Source organism: Podarcis pityusensis (genome assembly GCF_964106645.2).
Source record: "Podarcis pityusensis genome assembly, chromosome: 8".
NCBI lineage: Eukaryota > Metazoa > Chordata > Lepidosauria > Squamata > Lacertidae > Podarcis > Podarcis pityusensis.
This window is the reverse complement of record NC_138033.1, coordinates 40,525,507-40,543,920: the sequence shown is the minus strand read 5'-3', so window position 1 is coordinate 40,543,920 and position 18,414 is coordinate 40,525,507. Positions and strand designations below refer to the sequence as shown.

The 18,414-nt window shown below is 40.3% G+C and overlaps 1 protein-coding gene across 1 annotated transcript in view; it reads left to right on the top strand.

Moving 5' to 3' along the window:
- Positions 1-18,347, top strand: part of GAN (gigaxonin) — a 33,031-nt gene extending 14,684 nt beyond the window's left edge. The window contains exons 2-11 of the mRNA XM_081015849.1: positions 2,981-3,095; positions 4,499-4,849; positions 5,560-5,777; positions 7,109-7,230; positions 8,575-8,687; positions 8,871-9,020; positions 9,451-9,587; positions 11,094-11,222; positions 14,203-14,312; positions 15,818-18,347. Coding sequence (XP_080871975.1) covers positions 2,981-3,095; positions 4,499-4,849; positions 5,560-5,777; positions 7,109-7,230; positions 8,575-8,687; positions 8,871-9,020; positions 9,451-9,587; positions 11,094-11,222; positions 14,203-14,312; positions 15,818-15,999 — 1,627 coding nt within the window. The 3' untranslated portion in view covers positions 16,000-18,347. The remainder of the gene's footprint in view (positions 1-2,980; positions 3,096-4,498; positions 4,850-5,559; positions 5,778-7,108; positions 7,231-8,574; positions 8,688-8,870; positions 9,021-9,450; positions 9,588-11,093; positions 11,223-14,202; positions 14,313-15,817) is intronic.
- The last annotated feature ends 67 nt before the right edge of the window (positions 18,348-18,414 follow it).

Here is an 18,414-nt window from a genome sequence, read left to right as displayed (position 1 = left end):
CATAATAAAAATCCATCATAGATGTTATCAGCTGCAAACTAAAACAATAATTCAGCTTGGAAAGGGCCAAGTGGGGAGAAAAAAAGATAAATTCCATAATTCTGGTGACACCATACTGAACACATGGCACTGCCAGGAAGGCCTCACCAGCTGAGTGCAGAGACAAGTACCCTGGTTTTTATACAGAGATGCTGCAAGGATTTATTTTTATTTCCTTTGAGTTCTGAGGTTGCTCATCATGTACAGAGCACCTGAAAACAAGTACGTAAGCAAATTTTTTGGAAAATTGCCACTCAGAGCAGGGTGTGGTGAAAGTTGATATCTTTAATGTGCACTGCCAAAAGGCTAGGGTGTGACCTGGAACAGAAGGTGAGGGGAGACAGAAACCCTTGTTAATTTGTTGAACAAATCTTTATGGGGAAGGGGTTTAACCTTAAAGTGCTGCATCATGTTGATGTGGAATATAATACTCCCTGAAACATTTTCATGAGCCAAAGGCAGAATTTACAGCAAGGAAGCATTATAGGTATAAAAACAATAATGATGGCTTGTCATCTTTTATATAATACAATTAAGCAATACTTCATTAGGACTAACATGGGGATGTTTTCTGGCAGATCACAAATCTTCATAGAAATAAGTTAACCTAACTGTGTCTTGGTGCCGTCAGTTAATGGTGTGTTAATGTGGATCTGCCCCCATAATAACTGAGGGGGTGAGATATAAAGTGCAAAAGGCTAACATTGGCACAGAGTGCTCTTCACGCCCCTCCTTCAGCCCCCTCAAGGTGATTTTCTTCGGACTTGGATAATTTCCTGTATTCTTAGTTGGTTTTTTTTGGGGGGGGAGACCTTGGACAGTAGACGGAAGGGGAGGTAAAAGTGGCATAAGTAGAGAAAGCTTAGCACCTCAATCTTTGTGTTCCTTTTGTGGTTTCAATTCCATACCTGCCCATTGTTTTACATATAATCGAGGCAGGTTGTCATTTAAAGCCGTGTATCTTCTGTCATCGAGTGTAGTTGGGCCCTGAACTTTGTCATTAGTAAGATAACACATGATACAGAGCAGGATTGTTAATTACCTCTTCCCTGTGGTAAAGGAGTTGGGTGTATGTGTGCCTGAGACGCAAATCAAACCGAGACTTCTCTTTAAATTGCAACACCTAAACAGACCCTGAAGTGTTTCCAAAAGTGGCTAATGCTGCCTTTGAATATAGGCATGAGATCTTCATTCCAGGTCCTATTTATGCCTGTGTAATGTGTTTACTGAAAAAGATACCATTCTTTTGTTCAACCTTAAGCAATAGCATTCTGCTGACTCAGTCAGTGTTTACTTGAGTGATTTGTAATAGATTTGTATATCTGATATTACTAACATTTTTACTTTGTGTTTTGATGTCCTGCCTGGTAGCTGATCTTTCCTTAATGAGGAGATGTAATTTCAGAAGTATATAGCTTATTCTTCCTATATGCATACACACAGAGAGATAGCTAAAGAGAGAGATGCCTAAAGACACTTCACAGACCACCTGTAGCTCTGTGTTATGCAAATCCCACTTCGTGTTATATACAAACACTTAAGGTTAAATATTAAAGGTCATTTTGATGATGAATAAGACTTGTTAAACTTTCAGCAAAATGATTGCACGGGTTTAACTTTGTGACCATGCCCTCTATAAGCTTTCTGCTTGAAATGGAATGCAGGTCATTACTTGTGAGTTGATCTACTGGCCATTAGGCAACCTAGCCTATTGTTTAAATAAGTCAGTTTTACTCCTAAAAGAAATGAAATGGGAATAAATTAGGGGAAAACTCTTCCTGCTGTGTATTTCTTTCTCCTTCCCATTTTGTTTTTCTGAGCTGTTTTCAGTTGCCATTGAAAGCTCAGAGATGATTACTTCATTACTGCTGAGGCCTGTTGGCATAAAACCTCAAAGGCCCTGCCATTAGCTGTCTGAGATTACACATTGTGATAAGATGGAACTTGCAATATGACTGAGAGACAGTATTGGACTGAAACCTGGGAGACTGGGGTTGTAACCGCCACTTAGCCTTGAAGCTCACTGCGTGACCTTGAGCCTGTTACTGCCTCTCAGCCTATCCTACCACATAGTGAGACAACACATGTGCACCTTGAGTTCCATGGAAGAGAGATGAGATCTGAATGTAATAGAATGTGTGAATGAATGGCGTCTCCAGATCAAAAAGGACATGTGGGAATGAGCATTGATTTGCTGGATCAAATTAAGGACCAACTGATTCACAATGCCCCCCCCCCCCAGTTGCAGCCAGCAGCTCACAGACCTAAGGCTTCACATGTCCCTAATGGATGGATAATAATTTCTCATTATAGCATATATCAAGATTATTCAATGCAGGCTTTGCTAAGTATGTTATATTCTTGTTCTGGCTATCCCTTATATCTGCTCCAGTACAACTTATGCCTTTCCCTATTCCAGGCCTTTCGTTGTGGCTGGCAAAGTGTGGTCTCCCTTAGGCATCCAGATTAGTGTGTGGTCATTAATGAACGTTGTTTCCCAGGAAATGTGTGAATTGTTTTGCAACCTTAGGTTTATATCTGATTGGATTTGGAAAACTTTATCTTTTTATCACTTGAAATAATTCTGTACAAATCCTGTGCTATGAACTGAGCAGATTTAGGGAGTGTATGCATAGCAAATAAGAAATAATGTGTTGATCAAAATTCCTGTTAAGAAAACAGAGTTAGCTTCCTATATTTAACAGCTGGCACGAAAGAATTTTATGCTGTGCACTAAACATCCACAGGCTGATACCATTAAGTGATACTACAGACTTAAACAGCTGCTTTCTCCTTTTCTTAGTACCTCTGTTTAATAGTGTGTGTTTATATGTAATTGAAAAACCTATTCTGAAATCTGAGAAATTTTCATATGTGACCTTCCTTTGTTTATGTCTTGTTCTAATCATTTTGTAAAAACAGCTATGTTTTCTGATTTCAGAACAAAGCTGAACTATAATCCTCCAAAGGATGATGGCTCCACATATAAAATTGAACTTGAAGGGATATCTGTTGATATTATGAAAGAGATTTTGGACTACATCTTCAGTGGTCAGGTTTGTGTTTCCAAGGTTATTCCTACATATCTCTGTATGTCAGTTCTAGTCATAATCTACACCTTCAAAAAACCCTTTGAACAGAATGGGCAGAAAGTAGATTGAGGCAGGAAGTATTATCTGAGTGGCTGGTCAGATCCCAGCCAAAGTAAAAAAAATTCTCATGCAAGTGCAGCTTGAGCTTGAGCTGCTCTAACAGAAAGAGTTCCTTTATATCACCAGCTTCAGTCCAAGCTTTGGGGTTTGCTGATACCAGTGGGGCTTCCTGCAAACTCCATTCAGCAGATCAGTGCTAATAACAACCCCTGCTTTGGGCAGAGATGATCTGTGCTACAAAGTTCCTAATTGCAGCTGATCCCAAATAACACAGCCAATCCCATGCGGTTTGCTTTCACTGCCAATCAGCCACATCGACAACAAGCCTCACTTGCAATTAGGAGGACACTTCAAGGCTCCTGGTGGTTCCTCTGCTTCTGCCTCTCTCCCTAATGTCAAATATGGTGGGTGTTTTTTGGGGAAAATAGCCTTGCAGGCCAAATTGCTACCCAAATCGTCAGGCCTAATTTGGTCCACAGGCCAGAGGTTCCATACTCCTGAAGCAGACTTGTAGTGGATTGCAGACCAGTTTCCCATGGACTATCTCATCCCTGCTGCTTGCTGAGATTCTTGCAAAGTTTGCTAAATGGGGTGGAAGCTGGTCTGATCCTTAAGTTATTTATTAAGAGGGCACATTGCTTTGTTTTAACAGTTGAGAGATTGTGAACATGATCTTACATACAGTAAAAGCACAAGAAGACTGCTGGATGAGACCACGGGTCCAACTAGTGCAACATCTTGGTTCTCGTAGTGGCTAGCTAGAAGCTTTTAGGAAGTCCAAATCCTGGGTGTGAATGCAAATGCCTTCTCATGTTTCTTCCCCCGTGACTAGTATGCAAAAGTATACCACCTATCAACCTGCAGGTTTCGTTTAGGTGTCATGGCTAGTGTCTTTTGACAGACATATCCTCCATGAACATTTCTGAGCCCTGTCTTAAAGCCATGTAAGCAAGTGGCTCTCACCACATATTGCAGCAAGCAAATTTTAGTATTATACTGAAGTCATCCTACCTCTGACTCCAGGAGTCACTTTATATCACAGATGATCAATGTGTAAATGTGTGACAAGTGACACAGGCAGTATACTGGAGGTGGAGGAAAGCAGGTACATGGCATAAGTCTGGCATACACTTCTACTTCCCTCTCCAGTGCTGTGCTGTTATCTTCTCACTAAAGTAGAGGCAAAACTCCACAAAGCTACGAAGGGGGAAGACAGTTAGTTGCAGTAATGGACACTAGTGCTGCACTTTCATACTTGAAACTGAACTAGTTGTAATTTCCTCTCCTCCAAAATAAACCTTTTGCAGATCAAGCTAAGTGAAGACACCATCCAGGACGTTGTGCAGGCTGCTGATTTATTGCTGCTTACAGACCTGAAAACTCTGTGCTGTGAGTTTCTGGAAGGTTGCATTGCTGCAGAGAACTGTATTGGAATCCGGGACTTTGCACTACACTATTGTCTGCGTCATGTTCATTATCTTGCCTCCGAATATCTGGAAACACACTTCCGGGATGTTAGCAGTACGGAGGAGTTTCTGGAACTGAGTCCTCAGAAAGCAAAAGAAGTGCTGTCCTTGGAGAAGCTGAATGTTGGGAATGAAAGACATGTTTTTGAAGCAGTTATTAGATGGATCTCCCATGACCCTGAGTTAAGAAAGGTAGAGAATTTGAAGTTACGTAATGCTGCTTCAGAAAAAATAATCAGCACTTCATTGTACTTGGGTGCTTCAAATTGCAATGCATTGTGGGATTTGGGTCCATATTGTAGACTATTGATGTTACCAGCATCATTCTGTCTGTACCCAGACATTCTGCACTAAGAAAAGCTGAATTCTGCAGCATATATAGATTAATCTGGCCAAAGAACTTTACATGTTTTGTTTACATTAATTTCCTTAATTCATTCTACATTTTACTAATTTGTATAATTCTAGCAATGCCTAGTCATAGAGAGGAGCAAGTTGCTGCATAGTGGACTCCTGTCCTGCCCCAACTATTCAGCTGCCCCTTGAGATTCTGAGATGTAGGAGGGTTTTCTTCACTCACTTTCTAGCCTGTTTCCTCAGCCATAAGGACTATGAACTTGTTTTAAAATGAAAAATTAGATTAAAGGAAGCTGATTTGTGCACCTAGTGCCATATTATGTGCTTCTGCAGAATTGCAAAATAGAGACAGCCCTCCATATTACCAAAATAATGCATATGCTGTAGCATTTTTCGTGTCAGTGCTTCCTCTTCCAAGTCAGTATATCCTGGTATTGTATAAGCAGGAATTCTGAGAAATAAGCTTTCCATAAAGCCATATGCTCCTGTGACTGTTTTATGATTCAGCTTGTTTGTTTGCCTGAAATATCTTTCTGCCTCTTCAGGTTCACATGAAGGATGTAATGTCAGCTGTGTGGGTATCTGGGCTAGATGCTACCTACTTGCGTGAGCAAATGATGAATGACCCACTGGTACGGGAGATTGTCAAAGAATGTAGCAACATTCCACTCACTCCGCCACAGCAGGGGGAGGCAATGCTAGCATCTTTTAAACCCAGAGGATACTCAGAGTGCATTGTCACTGTTGGTGGTGAAGAAAGAGTGTAAGTGGCTCAGGCATGCTATTTCAGATCTCAGAAGTGGATGGGGGTTGGAGAGGGATGATACTCGAGTAAGTGCCCTATTGTTGGTTATATTTGAGATTAAGCTGCAAAACTACATTGTGCTTTATTTTTTCTTGTATGCCTTATAACTATGGGTTGTATCCAAAGATACACTTCCATTTGTGGGAGGTTTCTTCTGTTCACCAAAAGGGCAGTTTTGCATTTGGACCAAGGTGCTGCACAAGGAAAATAAATAAACCAATTCCAGATATGTTCTTCTGTTGTGCCACCTCTTGCACAAGTGGAAGCATGAAAACTACTCTAAAGCCTACCTCCTACAGTGCCATGTGCACTCTTACGCAAGTTAATGTGCAAATGTTTGTACAACAGGGCTAGCAGCTATTATCCTTCTGTCCACTGTTCCTTGAATCCTCCCCATTAGCAGTGTTACCAGTGCAAGGAAACAGGCATTTTTCTTCTGAAGCAAAGGTTTATGTGCCTTTGACATGCATACTACACATACTACCATTTAATTGTTTATAACATCCATTCAACATGAGGAACTTGTAAACTGGCCAAAGACAGAGGTATGTGAGCTGAAAAACATGGAAGGTGACTGACTTATTCAGAGTTCATTTATTTGTACAAATTATTGTCTAAGTCACCAATGTGTGAAGTCCTGTGGAAAACCACCTCCTCAAAACATAAAAGGGAACAAATCATGTTTTATTTCTATAGGAATACTGCATAACCCATATCTCACCATGCTGGAGTACTAGAAAACCTTGCAAGCATGTCTACAAAAACTGCCTGCTCACTGTACTTGTATGTAAATTAGCCTAAAAGAGAGAAGGAAAATGTGCAGCTTCTGTGACTTGTTGCTTAGAGGCATTTGTCACTCAACACAAGTGACTAGACAAGTGGTCTCTACAAGCCTGGTCTAAACACACGTGCTTGGCAGAATAGAAATGCCAGGCCATAACATCTAGCTCAATATTGTCTGGCAGTGGTTCTCCAGGGTTTCTGACTGCGGACATTCCCAGCCAGGCCTGGAAGCGCCAAGGATTGAATTTGCAACATCTGCGTGCAACCTATGTGCTTTACCACTGAGCACTAGAGCCTTTCTCCTGACTTGCCTGACCTATTGTGCCACCCTCCTGCCACACACACAAAAAGGATTTAAGTCTCAAACAAAAGTCAGTATAAAGCATACAAACAGAATGGATGCTTCTACACTGAAGTAGAAACCCCATCACCTCTGCATTGTTGGGTTCTAATCAAGATTTGCTGTATGGGTTGCTGAGCTAATTTATCCTTTTTCTCCTGTTCAGATCCCGGAAACCATCAGCAGTAATGAGGTGTATGTGCCCTCTTTATGATCCTAACAGACAGCTATGGATAGAACTGGCTCCTTTAAGTACACCTAGGATAAATCATGGTGTGCTTTCAGCAGGTAGGAAAGTTATTTGTTTCTTTAGTAGGAGAATACAAGGCTAAATCTGTTAACTCAGGGGTCAGCAAACTTTTTCAGCAGGGGGCTGATCCACTGTCCCTCAGATCTTGTGGGGGGCCAGACTATATTTTTTTGGGGGAAATGAACAAATTCCTATTCCTCACAAATAACCCAGAGATGCATTTTAAATAAAAGTACACATTCTACTCATGTAAAAACACACTGATTCCTGAACCATCCGCGGGCTGGATTTAGAAGGCGACTGGGCCGAATCTGGCCCCCGGGCCTTAGTTTGCCTACCGATGTGTTAACTGTTTTCAAAGCCAATATTGTTTGTTTGTTTTGCTTCTTTGATCACAGCCATGCAGAATATTAACCTGTGAAATACTCAAGAAGTATTTTGGAGGACAACCAAAGGGTGGAGACTCAGAGTCAAGATTGGCGACATATTTGGTAGATCCTACATCTATCGTTTGTCCCCCCTGCCCCCAAAGCTCAGGGAACTTTCCATGAGAGACAAAGTGTCACCACCAAAATATAACATTGGCAAAACAACAACCACAACATATGTGTATCAACTTATTTGGAACTTCCTCATATAGTATATACTGTATACAAATAAAATAAAATTCGACAAACTTGGCAATAGGAAAACTACACTCATTCCAGACTTTCTGTGTTGCATCACATATTCAAGCATCAATAGATTTTGTATGAAAGAATTTAATCAGTTTAAAATTGGTATCAAAACCCATGGCTTTGAAGTATTCTTATAAGCTTTGAAATGCTGTTCAGTATCTAGTAGAAACTTCTTAAACATGTTCTTACAAGAACGTCCTGCTTTAAAACAACTGGAATCTTGCTCTGTGTTATCTCCTAAATGAAAGAATAAAACTGTTCCCAGTATAACATTTTTATTTTTATATGTTCATTGGAATATAATTGCCACAAACTAGTGTTCTAGAATAAATAAAACATCAAGCCGTCTTTCACCTGTTGCAATACATATATTATAAGGTATAAAAACTAAGCAGCAAAAAGAAAGAAATATCAACACTGATTTGGACCTGTAACTGCCCTCATTCTGGATACCTGATAAAAGATCATGATGGTCATTTGTGATTATGGCTTCCTGGAACCTCCATGTTCCAAGGCAGTAGGAATACTCATTGGTGGGAATCAACCACGGAAGAGGGCTTTGGCCTTCCATGTCCTGCTTGTCGGCATCTGTGCGTGATAGACCTCTGGTCTGATCCAGCTAGGCTCCTAGTTCTCATTAATACCAGCTAGATGTGCCACCAGTGCAACTTGCATTTCCAAATTATTTTGTGGTCTGTTTTTCAGAAGGGTTCCTGTTTGTACTTGGAGGTCAGGATGAAGATAAAGTCACTTTAAACTCTGGAGAAAAGTATGATCCAGATACCAATTCATGGAGTTCTTTACCACCAATGAATGAGGCAAGTCTGCCTTTTTATTAGCCGTCGCCCCCACCCACCCCAATTTCTGCAGTTTTGTTCTGATCAGATCTTTGGATATCCATTTATGTTGGTTAACAAAAGCTAGGATAGTTATTTCTGTTAAATTCTTCAGTTTCTTTTGTAAGTGAATTTAATAAATGCTACTCTACTTATTTCCAATAGGCACGGCACAACTTTGGCTTGGTAGAGATTGATGGAGTGCTATATGTTCTGGGAGGCGAGGATGGAGAACGGGAACTCATGTCTATGGAGTCCTATGACATTTATAATAGGACTTGGACGAAGCAACCGGACTTGACAATGATTAGAAAGGTAGGAACTAAGCAAAAACAGGATGCTATTTTTCAAACTGTTTCTAAACTGCTGCATTTGATTTAATGTTGCTTGGCTTCTGAGCTGCTCATTTCTACACTTCTTTCTCGTGTTCCTAAGTTCAGAAAGGTGGCTAAATCTCAAGCTGATACAGAGCAAGGTTGAATTCCAGAAGAGCAATCTTGAGCCAGATAATGGCTCAAAACACTTACCTCATCAACTGTTGTATTTTCTGTTTAAATTGCATTAGGAACGGTAAACTTATTATCTGTTGGTTAATGTGTGAGAGAACTCCTTCCCCCCATAAGTATTTTGATTTTAAAGGGCTTGTGCTTCACTTTATTTGTTTTCTTATTATTATTACTGTCTGACATATACATTAACCAAATGACAAACGGTGCATGATAGCTTTGGATTTTGCTTTTTTAAGATTGGTTGCTATGCGGCTATGAAAAAGAAGATCTATGCAATGGGCGGGGGTTCGTATGGCAAGCTTTTTGAGTCCGTTGAATGTTACGACCCAAGGATCCAGCAGTGGACAGCTATCTGTCCGCTAAAAGAGAGGAGGTTAGTAAATTACTAGTAACACGTATCATTGCCTTAATCCTGCATACCATCCAGTGCTCCACAGGTGAAAATAGAGGCACATATATGTGTTTATAAACCACCCTTATTTCTTGCAGCAAGGATCGTTTCCTGAGATGTTACATCTCCCCAATTGCTGAAGGCTCCTCCTCTTTACATGGTCTACATAAGTGACCACAGTATTGTTGTTGATGTTGTTATTAATTTAAATTTATATGCTGTCCTTCATCAAAAGACTAGAGGGTAGTTTACAACATGGAATGCAAATGAAAGTACATAACATGATAGCTATACAATGTGAAAATCAAAACAATTATAGAAATTATGATAATAAGAAATATGTAATAAAATACAGATTCTCATAACAGCAACATCATAAGAACTAATGGATTTCAGAGTGTAAGCTGCAACTCAAAACACTGTCTATTGATAGGCAGTTATGGTTGTAGATTTTGTCTGGGATGTTGTCTTTAGTTTGTGCAGTTGATTGTTCCCTTTTTTGGAAAACTGAATTGCATTTTTGTAAATAATTCTTAGTGTTTAAGTTGCTGCTACCAAGGGAGGAACTTGTTAGGTCTCAGGAGTTATGGTAGGTTTCAGTGGATATGAGATTCATAGACAGATGAACAATGGGGATGGCAAGGCAGCTTAGAAACAAATACAGTGGTACCTCAGGTTACATACGCTTCAGGTTACATATGCTTCAGGTTACAGACTCAGCTAACCCAGAAATAGTGCTCCAGGTTAAGAACTTTGCTTCAGGATGAGAACAGAAATTGTGCTCGGCGGTGCGGCAGCAGCAGGAGGCCCCATTAGCTAAAGTGGTTCTTCAGGTTAAGAACAGTTTCAGGTTAAGTACGGACCTCCAGAACGAATTAAGTACTTAACCTGAGGTACCACTGTAGTTACACTTTTCTAAACAATCAATAAACTTATAAGATTAAAATAATGGTGACAAGCAAGTGTGAAAGGCTTGTCAGCTCAGGTAGCTGATGTTGTGGCTTTTACATGGGTGTGATACTGAGATCATACTGTCCTCTTTGGTTTTCATGCCTTCACCTATACAGCATGTATTACAGTGGTACCTCGGGTTACGAACTTAATTCGTTCCGGAGGTCCGTTCTTAACCCAAAACTGTTCTTAAACTGAGGTGCGTTTTCGCTAGTGGGGCCTCCCGCTGCCGCCGCCGTGCAATTTCCATTCTTAACCTGGGGCAAAGTTTGTAACCCGAGGTACTACTTCCGGGTTAGTGAAGTTTGTAACCTGAGGTGTTTGTAACCTGAGGTACCACTGTATTTTCCTTGACTTCATGAGTGATGGGGTCTCTCTTTTTTATAGCATATATCTCATTACATTAGGCCATAGTTTGTTTGTTTTAAATCACTCCAAATGTTAGTAGCTCTGTCAAATTCTGCTTAATGTCAAGAGAGCAGGAATTTTGAGGTAACCTGGACACCCAAGATTCCTCTTACATCTTTTTTTTTTAAGGTTTGGGGCTGTGGCCTGTGGAGTTGCTTCAGAACTCTATGTCTTTGGTGGAGTGAGAAGTCGTGATGACAATCAATCCAGTGAGATGGTGACGTGTAAATCAGAATTCTATCACGATGAATTTAAAAGGTAACAACTGCTAAGATAGCTCACTAACATGATCTTACAGCCTCTAAAATAGCTGTTGACCTTTTTATCACTCACAGTTTAATTGAATAGTTGTAATGCAACTGCATATGTGGAGGTGCCCTGTAGAGGCTGTCTTTTTCTGAGTCTAGCCCAGCGCAGTCTGCTCTGATTGAGAGTTTATAGAGGTGCTGCCAGACTGATATATTTTCCAACGCTAAGTGTAACCTGATATTATTTAGCCTGAAATTCCAGCCAGGGACAGTCTGCATGCAGTACATGGGCTCCATTGCTGAGTTATGGTCTCTCCCCTTTGGGGGAAAAAAATAAAATATATTCCCTGTTGCATGAGTAAATCTAACCCCTGGCATTTTTTCCAGATAGAATAATAGATTTATTTTTATGAAGTATTAGTGTATGCCAGCCTTGTTTGGTTTTTCATTTAAATCTTAACTTGACCTGTAAGCTGCGTCTGCATAGTTTTCATGAGAACTGGTTCAAAGTTCTTGCTTCTGTGGGTTATGCCTGAAATAATAAGCAAGACTGAATACTTAACAGTGGTGCCATACTAATTGTGTAATGTTAATCTTCCTGTTCTGGGAGCATGTCTGCATTCAATAAATCTTTCTAGACATGTGGTTCCACTTGTTTACATCTGTTAACCAGAAGATTAGGCCAGTGGAAGTGATGATATTCCAGCTGAACTATTTAAAATTTTAAAAGATGATGCTGTTAAGGTGCTACACTCAATATGCCAGCAAATTTGGAAAACTCAGCAGTGGCCAGAGGATTGGAGAAGATCAGTCTACATCCCAATCCCAAAGAAGGGCAGTGCCAAAGAATGCTCCAACTACCGCACAATTGCACTCATTACACACGCTAGCAAGGTTACGCTTAAAATTCTACAAGGCAGGCTTAAGCAGTATGTGGACCGAGAACTCCCAGAAGTGCAAGCTGGATTTAGAAGAGGCAGAGGAACCAGAGACCAAATTGCAAACATGCGCTGGATTATGGAGAAAGCTAGAGAGTTCCAGAAAGACATCTACTTCTGCTTCATTGACTATGCAAAAGCCTTTGACTGTGTCGACCACAGCAAACTATGGCAAGTTCTTAAAGAAATGGGAGTGCCTGATCACCTCATCTGTCTCCTGAGAAACCTCTATGTGGGACAAGAAGCTACAGTTAGAACTGGATATGGAACAACCGACTGGTTCAAAATTGAGAAAGGAGTACGGCAAGGCTGTATATTGTCCCCCTGCTTATTTAACTTATATGCAGAATTCATCATGCGAAAGGCTGGGCTGGATGAATCCCAAGCCGGAATTAAGATCTCTGGAAGAAATATCAACAACCTCAGATATGCAGATGATACAACCTTGATGGCAGAAAGTGAGGAGGAATTAAAGAACCTTTTAATGAGGGTGAAAGAGGAGAGCGCAAAATATGGTCTGAAGCTCAACATCAAAAAACGAAGATCATGGCCACTGGTCCCATCACCTCCTGGCAAATAGAAGGGGAAGAAATGGAGGCAGTGAGAGATTTTACTTTCTTGGGCTCCTTGATCACTGCAGATGGCGACAGCAGTCACGAAATTAAAAGACGCCTGCTCCTTGGGAGAAAGGCGATGGCAAACCTAGACACCATCTTAAAAAGCAGAGACATCACCTTGCCAACAAAGGTCCGTATTGTTAAAGCTATGGTTTTCCCAGTAGTGATGTATGGAAGTGAGAGCTGGACCATAAAGAAGGCTGATCGCCGAAGAATTGATGCTTTTGAACTATGGTGCTGGAGGAGACTCTTGAGAGTCCCATGGACTGCAAGAAGATCAAACGTATCCATTCTGAAGGAAATCAGCCCTGAGTGCTCACTGGAAGGACAGATCCTGAAGCTGAGGCTCCAGTACTTTGGCCACCTCATGAGAAGAGAAGACTCCCTGGAAAAGACCCTGATGTTGGGAAAGATTGAGGGCACAAGAAGAAGGGGACGACAGAGGACGAGATGGTTGGACAGTGTTCTCGAAGCTACAAACATGAGTCTGACCAAACTGCGGGAGGCAGTGGAAGACAGAAGTGCCTGGCGTGCTCTGGTCCATGGGGTCACGAAGAGTCGGACACGACTAAACGACTAAACAACAACCAGAAGATGGTGCTATTTTACAAGGATGGACTGTTTTTTCGACCTTTCTCTCTCTTTTCTCTTGTTATAACTGTGTGCCAGACAACCATTTTTGTGTCCCTGCTTTCTTCCTGTACTGGGACTGCAAGCTGCTCTTTTGTTCATGCACATCTTTAAAGTTACTCAAGCAGCTCTGTGCTCTTAAACACATGCCAACAAACTTGCTGGAGTGAATACAGCAGAGGAGGAAGAGTGGCTCAACAGTGAGGATTAGAGACATTGCAAGAAATTAATGAATACAAATATTTGAACCCTATATTTAGATTTTGAGTTGCTGGTCAGCCTAGCACAGCATTGTCTGCTCTGACAGGTGGCAGCTCTCAGATGGAGTTGTCATACCACCTGAAATCCTTTCATTTGAAGATGAGATTGCGCCTAGGACCTTCAGAATCCACTGAGTAATGAAGCCTCCCATCATGTAAAGGTTGACGCCTGTTAGATAAGATGCTAATATTTGCACTAAAAAAATGGAGCACTGACAAGGGCAGGACACAGGAAACAGTGTAGATTTCAGGTACTAATTGTACAAAAGACAGCTTGTATGGACATTTTGACATCCACCTGCTTTATCCACGAAAAGGATTCTGGTATGCATTCAAGACCCAACCTAGATGAGTAGGGAGGTAGGCCTCGAGGTGTAACACAACATCAGGTTAGAAATCCTATTCTTAAGATATCCATGGACTTTCATTCATTTTTTTTGCCCTAGGTGAGTAAATTGTGAGGCGAATATCTTTGGCATCTGTGTGTCTCTTGGTTGCAAAAAGCCCTCTACAAATTATACTTTAAAGGTTGCCCTTTCTTGCAGGTGGATCTACTTGAATGATCAGAACTTATGCATCCCAGCCAGTTCTTCGTTTGTGTATGGAGCTGTGCCCATTGGGGCTAGTATCTATGTGATTGGGGATCTTGATACAGGTTAGAGTCTAAACAATATATCTTGTGTTTTTTTCCTTTATTGTATGTATTTGTTTCTCAGAGGACATACTGTAAGGCAGAGGTAGCTAATGTGCTCCTCAAGAGTTTTGCTACTTACATTTTTGGAGTACTGATAGTATGAAACTCTTTGGTGATTCCATGTTTAATTCTTTAGTTCTTTTGTAGCTTGTTCCACTTGCTTAAAATTAAATCCCACACTTAAAATATATAAGGCAGATTAGGGGAGGAGACTTCATTCATCACCTTTCTATCTGAGTGCCTTTTGGAGAGCAACCATGCTAAGTGTTTCACTTTAATGAACATTGTTGATGTGAAATTATAGCTGGGAAAGCAAATTATCTTGTTTTCACTTATTTAAAATAAGTATAACCTAGCTTTCTTTCTTTCTATTCTATCATGCATTTTGTTCTAATAAGCTTGACTTGTTCAACCAAACTGAGGGTAATTCACTTTTGCCACCGATCCCTGTCTCTTTGAAAAAAGTAGCCATGTTAGTTCACTTCAGTAAAAATGACCATTCTGTGACATCTTAAGTAATTTGTTATGTAATTTGTCACTTGCAGTTCACAAAAGACTCATGTGATAAAGTTGACTCTGGTCAATGAAAACTCATTGCACAATAATGCGTATTCTGGGATTTGAAAGCACCATGTACTGCTTGAATTGCATTTATCTGCCTTGTTCATTTATCTGTTTTGGCCAAGGCCTTTTTTTGTATATTCAGAGCAGTTAATCTTGCCAAAGGATTAGGATATCGGCATTCTCTCATCAGTTTGGCAAGTGAGTCAACATAGGCTCCAAAAACCATCTGTTGGTCATGTTCAGCCTTTACTCATCCATCCAGTGTTTTCCTCACGTCTTTAAAAACAGTCACTGAAAACTAGGACATAAAAGGAAATTTTGAAGCCTTCTGCAGTATCACTGCTAAACCACTTGTCTGGCTTCTTCCCAAAAGACAAGCCCAAATGTCATCTCAAGAGCCAAAGGTGTCCATTAATGCTGCATTTGTTGCATCTTAGCCTTTTAGCATTTTGCTAAAACCTTTTCAGACCTGTGCTATACAAACTTGAAGGGGGAGGGGTTGTTCTTTGGATTTGAATAGTTTATATGTTGCTAGCTCCTGTTCTTAAATGGTCCATCATTGAAATACCACATTCTGTATTCTCAAATAACATTTTACAACTAACAACTATCTCTTTCTTGGTATGTTTAGGGCACAGCAAATAGGGGAGGGGGTTGGGTAAAAAATGTCAGAAATAAATATATCCTTAATCTGCATATTTGCAATAGAGCCTTCCCATATAATAACAGTGTGAGATGCAAAATGCATTTGTTTTTCAACTTGGTATTGCTTTGCATTTTTTTAAAGTGAGGGAAACCCAGTTCGGCAACAGGTTTCCATTTCGAATTCCACTGATGCTATTGAGTAAATCTTTTCCCATATGCTGTTTAAATCCTAAAGCTAAAAATATATTTCCTAATAGGTACCAATTACGATTATGTTCGAGAATTTAAAAGAAGCACTGGAACTTGGCACCATACTAAGCCACTCTTTCCATCGGATCTTCGCCGTACTGGATGTGCAGCTTTGCGTATAGCAAACTGCAAGCTTTTCCGGCTCCAGCTCCAGCAAGGATTGTTCCGCATCCGTGTTCCTTCTCCTTGAGAGAACTTCAGAAAACAGAGGAGATGGGAATAATTTGAGAGGCACTCCACCATAACAATATATCTTTATATAGAGGAGAAACAAACATCTTGCGGCAGAAACTTAAACTGTATGCTCGGCTTTGGTATGGTATCTGTCCTGTTTTTTTAACTGCTTAAATGCTTAAGCCTCAGCATTTGCTTTGGGGCAAGTCATTGTACATTGAGAAACATGGTTGAGGAGGTATCTTAAGTTCAGTTTATCTAAAGATACTAAACCATGCTATTGAAGCAGTTCCTTTGCTTCAAACCAGGAGGAGTGGATTAAAAAAATGAAACCTATTGAAATTGGGACGGTGGGGGAATCAGTAAGGGACATTTTCATCAAGGAGAATTGTTACATTGATAACACAGGAAATCCTGTATGAAAACCGATTTCACTAGTATGCCAAAAGAGACTGTTAACTCTACTGTGGAGAAAGATGGGCAGTTGCAGCTTTTACTTCAAGGCCTTCCTGACAATTTAAGGCCTGTGCCTGAAAGGATAGAATTGTACATATGTCACTTTTCAGTGTGTTTTCACTCCTAATAATCTTTTTAAAAACATACCAGTATGTTTAAAATGGACTAAACTGAGCTAAAGATTTCAGTACAGTAGAGAACTGAGAGTGACACAGATTTTTTTGTAAATCTTGTGTACGTCAAATGATCTAAAATGGTGTGTCATATGTGGACCAGCACAAAGCCACATGCTGCAGTAACCACTCACTTGAAAAACAGTGAGTGAGGTTGGGTGGGTGGGTGAAGGCTGGGTTTTCCAGAATTGCCATGCTATTACTATCAGCCAGTTTACGCAGCACACAAATCTGATTCTGATTATTATTATTTTTTAAAGAGAAATACAATGAGTATTTTTCCAAACAACTTGAAAGTTGCTGCAGGTTTACAGGGCTGAAAACTTTAATACCTATACTAGTGCAAAAAGTGAGGAATGTAAAAGACTGATTTTTAACTTGTGGGGAGGGTGGGAGTGGAACTATTAAACAGTAATACATTTCAGACTTGCTCTGGAGAATTATATTGGGATCAAAAGCTGGTGTACAAATGACCTATTTCTAAGATATAGTCTTACTACTGAGTACTGTTGAACTTTAGAGTGCAGTTATAGTGAAGTATTTTTTTCTGGGTTTTTTTGTAACTTTTTGCTCACAAATAATAATATTTAATTGATAGCAATTTTTTGCTGGTAGAACACTGTTTACCTCACTACTGAAACTTTATTTTGTTACTTTGTTAGTGAAACACAATAATTTTAAAAAAGAAGAAATGGAAAAGGGCACAGTCTTGCACTACAACCTTTGCAAACTATATCCTTATAAGATTTAGTGCTTTACACTTTGGAAAGTTGTAGGACCTCAGCTGTGCCTGTTGCACTGCAGTGTTGCAGGGCCAGGTGTTGCTCTTGTTTACGCTACCATAAACCCAGAGGGGTGCCTGCTGTCTTAGAAGGTAACACTGAAAGAGAAGTGACAACTAGTACCACACAACAATGCTGTATTAATTCTGTTGGAAGAGACACTCCAGAATCTAGGAAGTTTTGACAAGAGTAAGCACATTTTAAGCCTCATTTAGTTCAAGAGAAGAGATTTACCACGCAATTTTGTGCATGTCTACTGTGAAATAAGTCCCATTAAGTTCAGTAGGTCTTGCTCTTCAGTAACTGTGTTTAAAATTGCAGCCTTAAGCACATGCTCAACATGTCCACTGTATGTTAGCTTGATCATGGCATTCATTCTTAATAAGATAGGTCAATCATGTCACACTTACACAAAGAGTGTATTCTGTGCATTTGTGCCATTGCGGATACAATTCAGAAATTGAAGTATCAGAATTCTGACTCTGCTCAGAGGTTACAATCCAAAATAACATTTGTCTTGACTCATGCAAGCAATGGAACCACAACTCTGCCCCACTCCCCAAACAGTGGGAGCTGAGAGATGCTTCTAAGTGCATTCATATAATACTATAAACTATTTTCTCGTCAGCTTCAGAAGTTTTGCAGAAAATCCAATGGCTGCAATTCTCGAGTAAGCCACCCTCTTTTACAGTCTCCCAATTTTCCCTCTCAGCAGCAAGTGGCCAACTTACAGGGGTGCCTCGCAAGACGAAATTAATTCGTTCTGCGAGTTTTTTCGTCTTGCGAATTTTTCGTCTTGCGAAGCACGGTTTCCCATAGGAATGCATTGAAAATCAAAAAAGGCTACCACACCTCAAAAACCTCAAAAAAGGCTACCACACCGCGTGCTATGAGTTGCTCCTCGAAGTCAAGTCGCAACTGCACCTCTTCAAGCAATGCACCCTGGGTACAGTATTAACAGTTTTAAGAAAAAGGAAACAAACTTGCAAGACGTTTTCGTCTTGCGAAGCAAGCCCATAG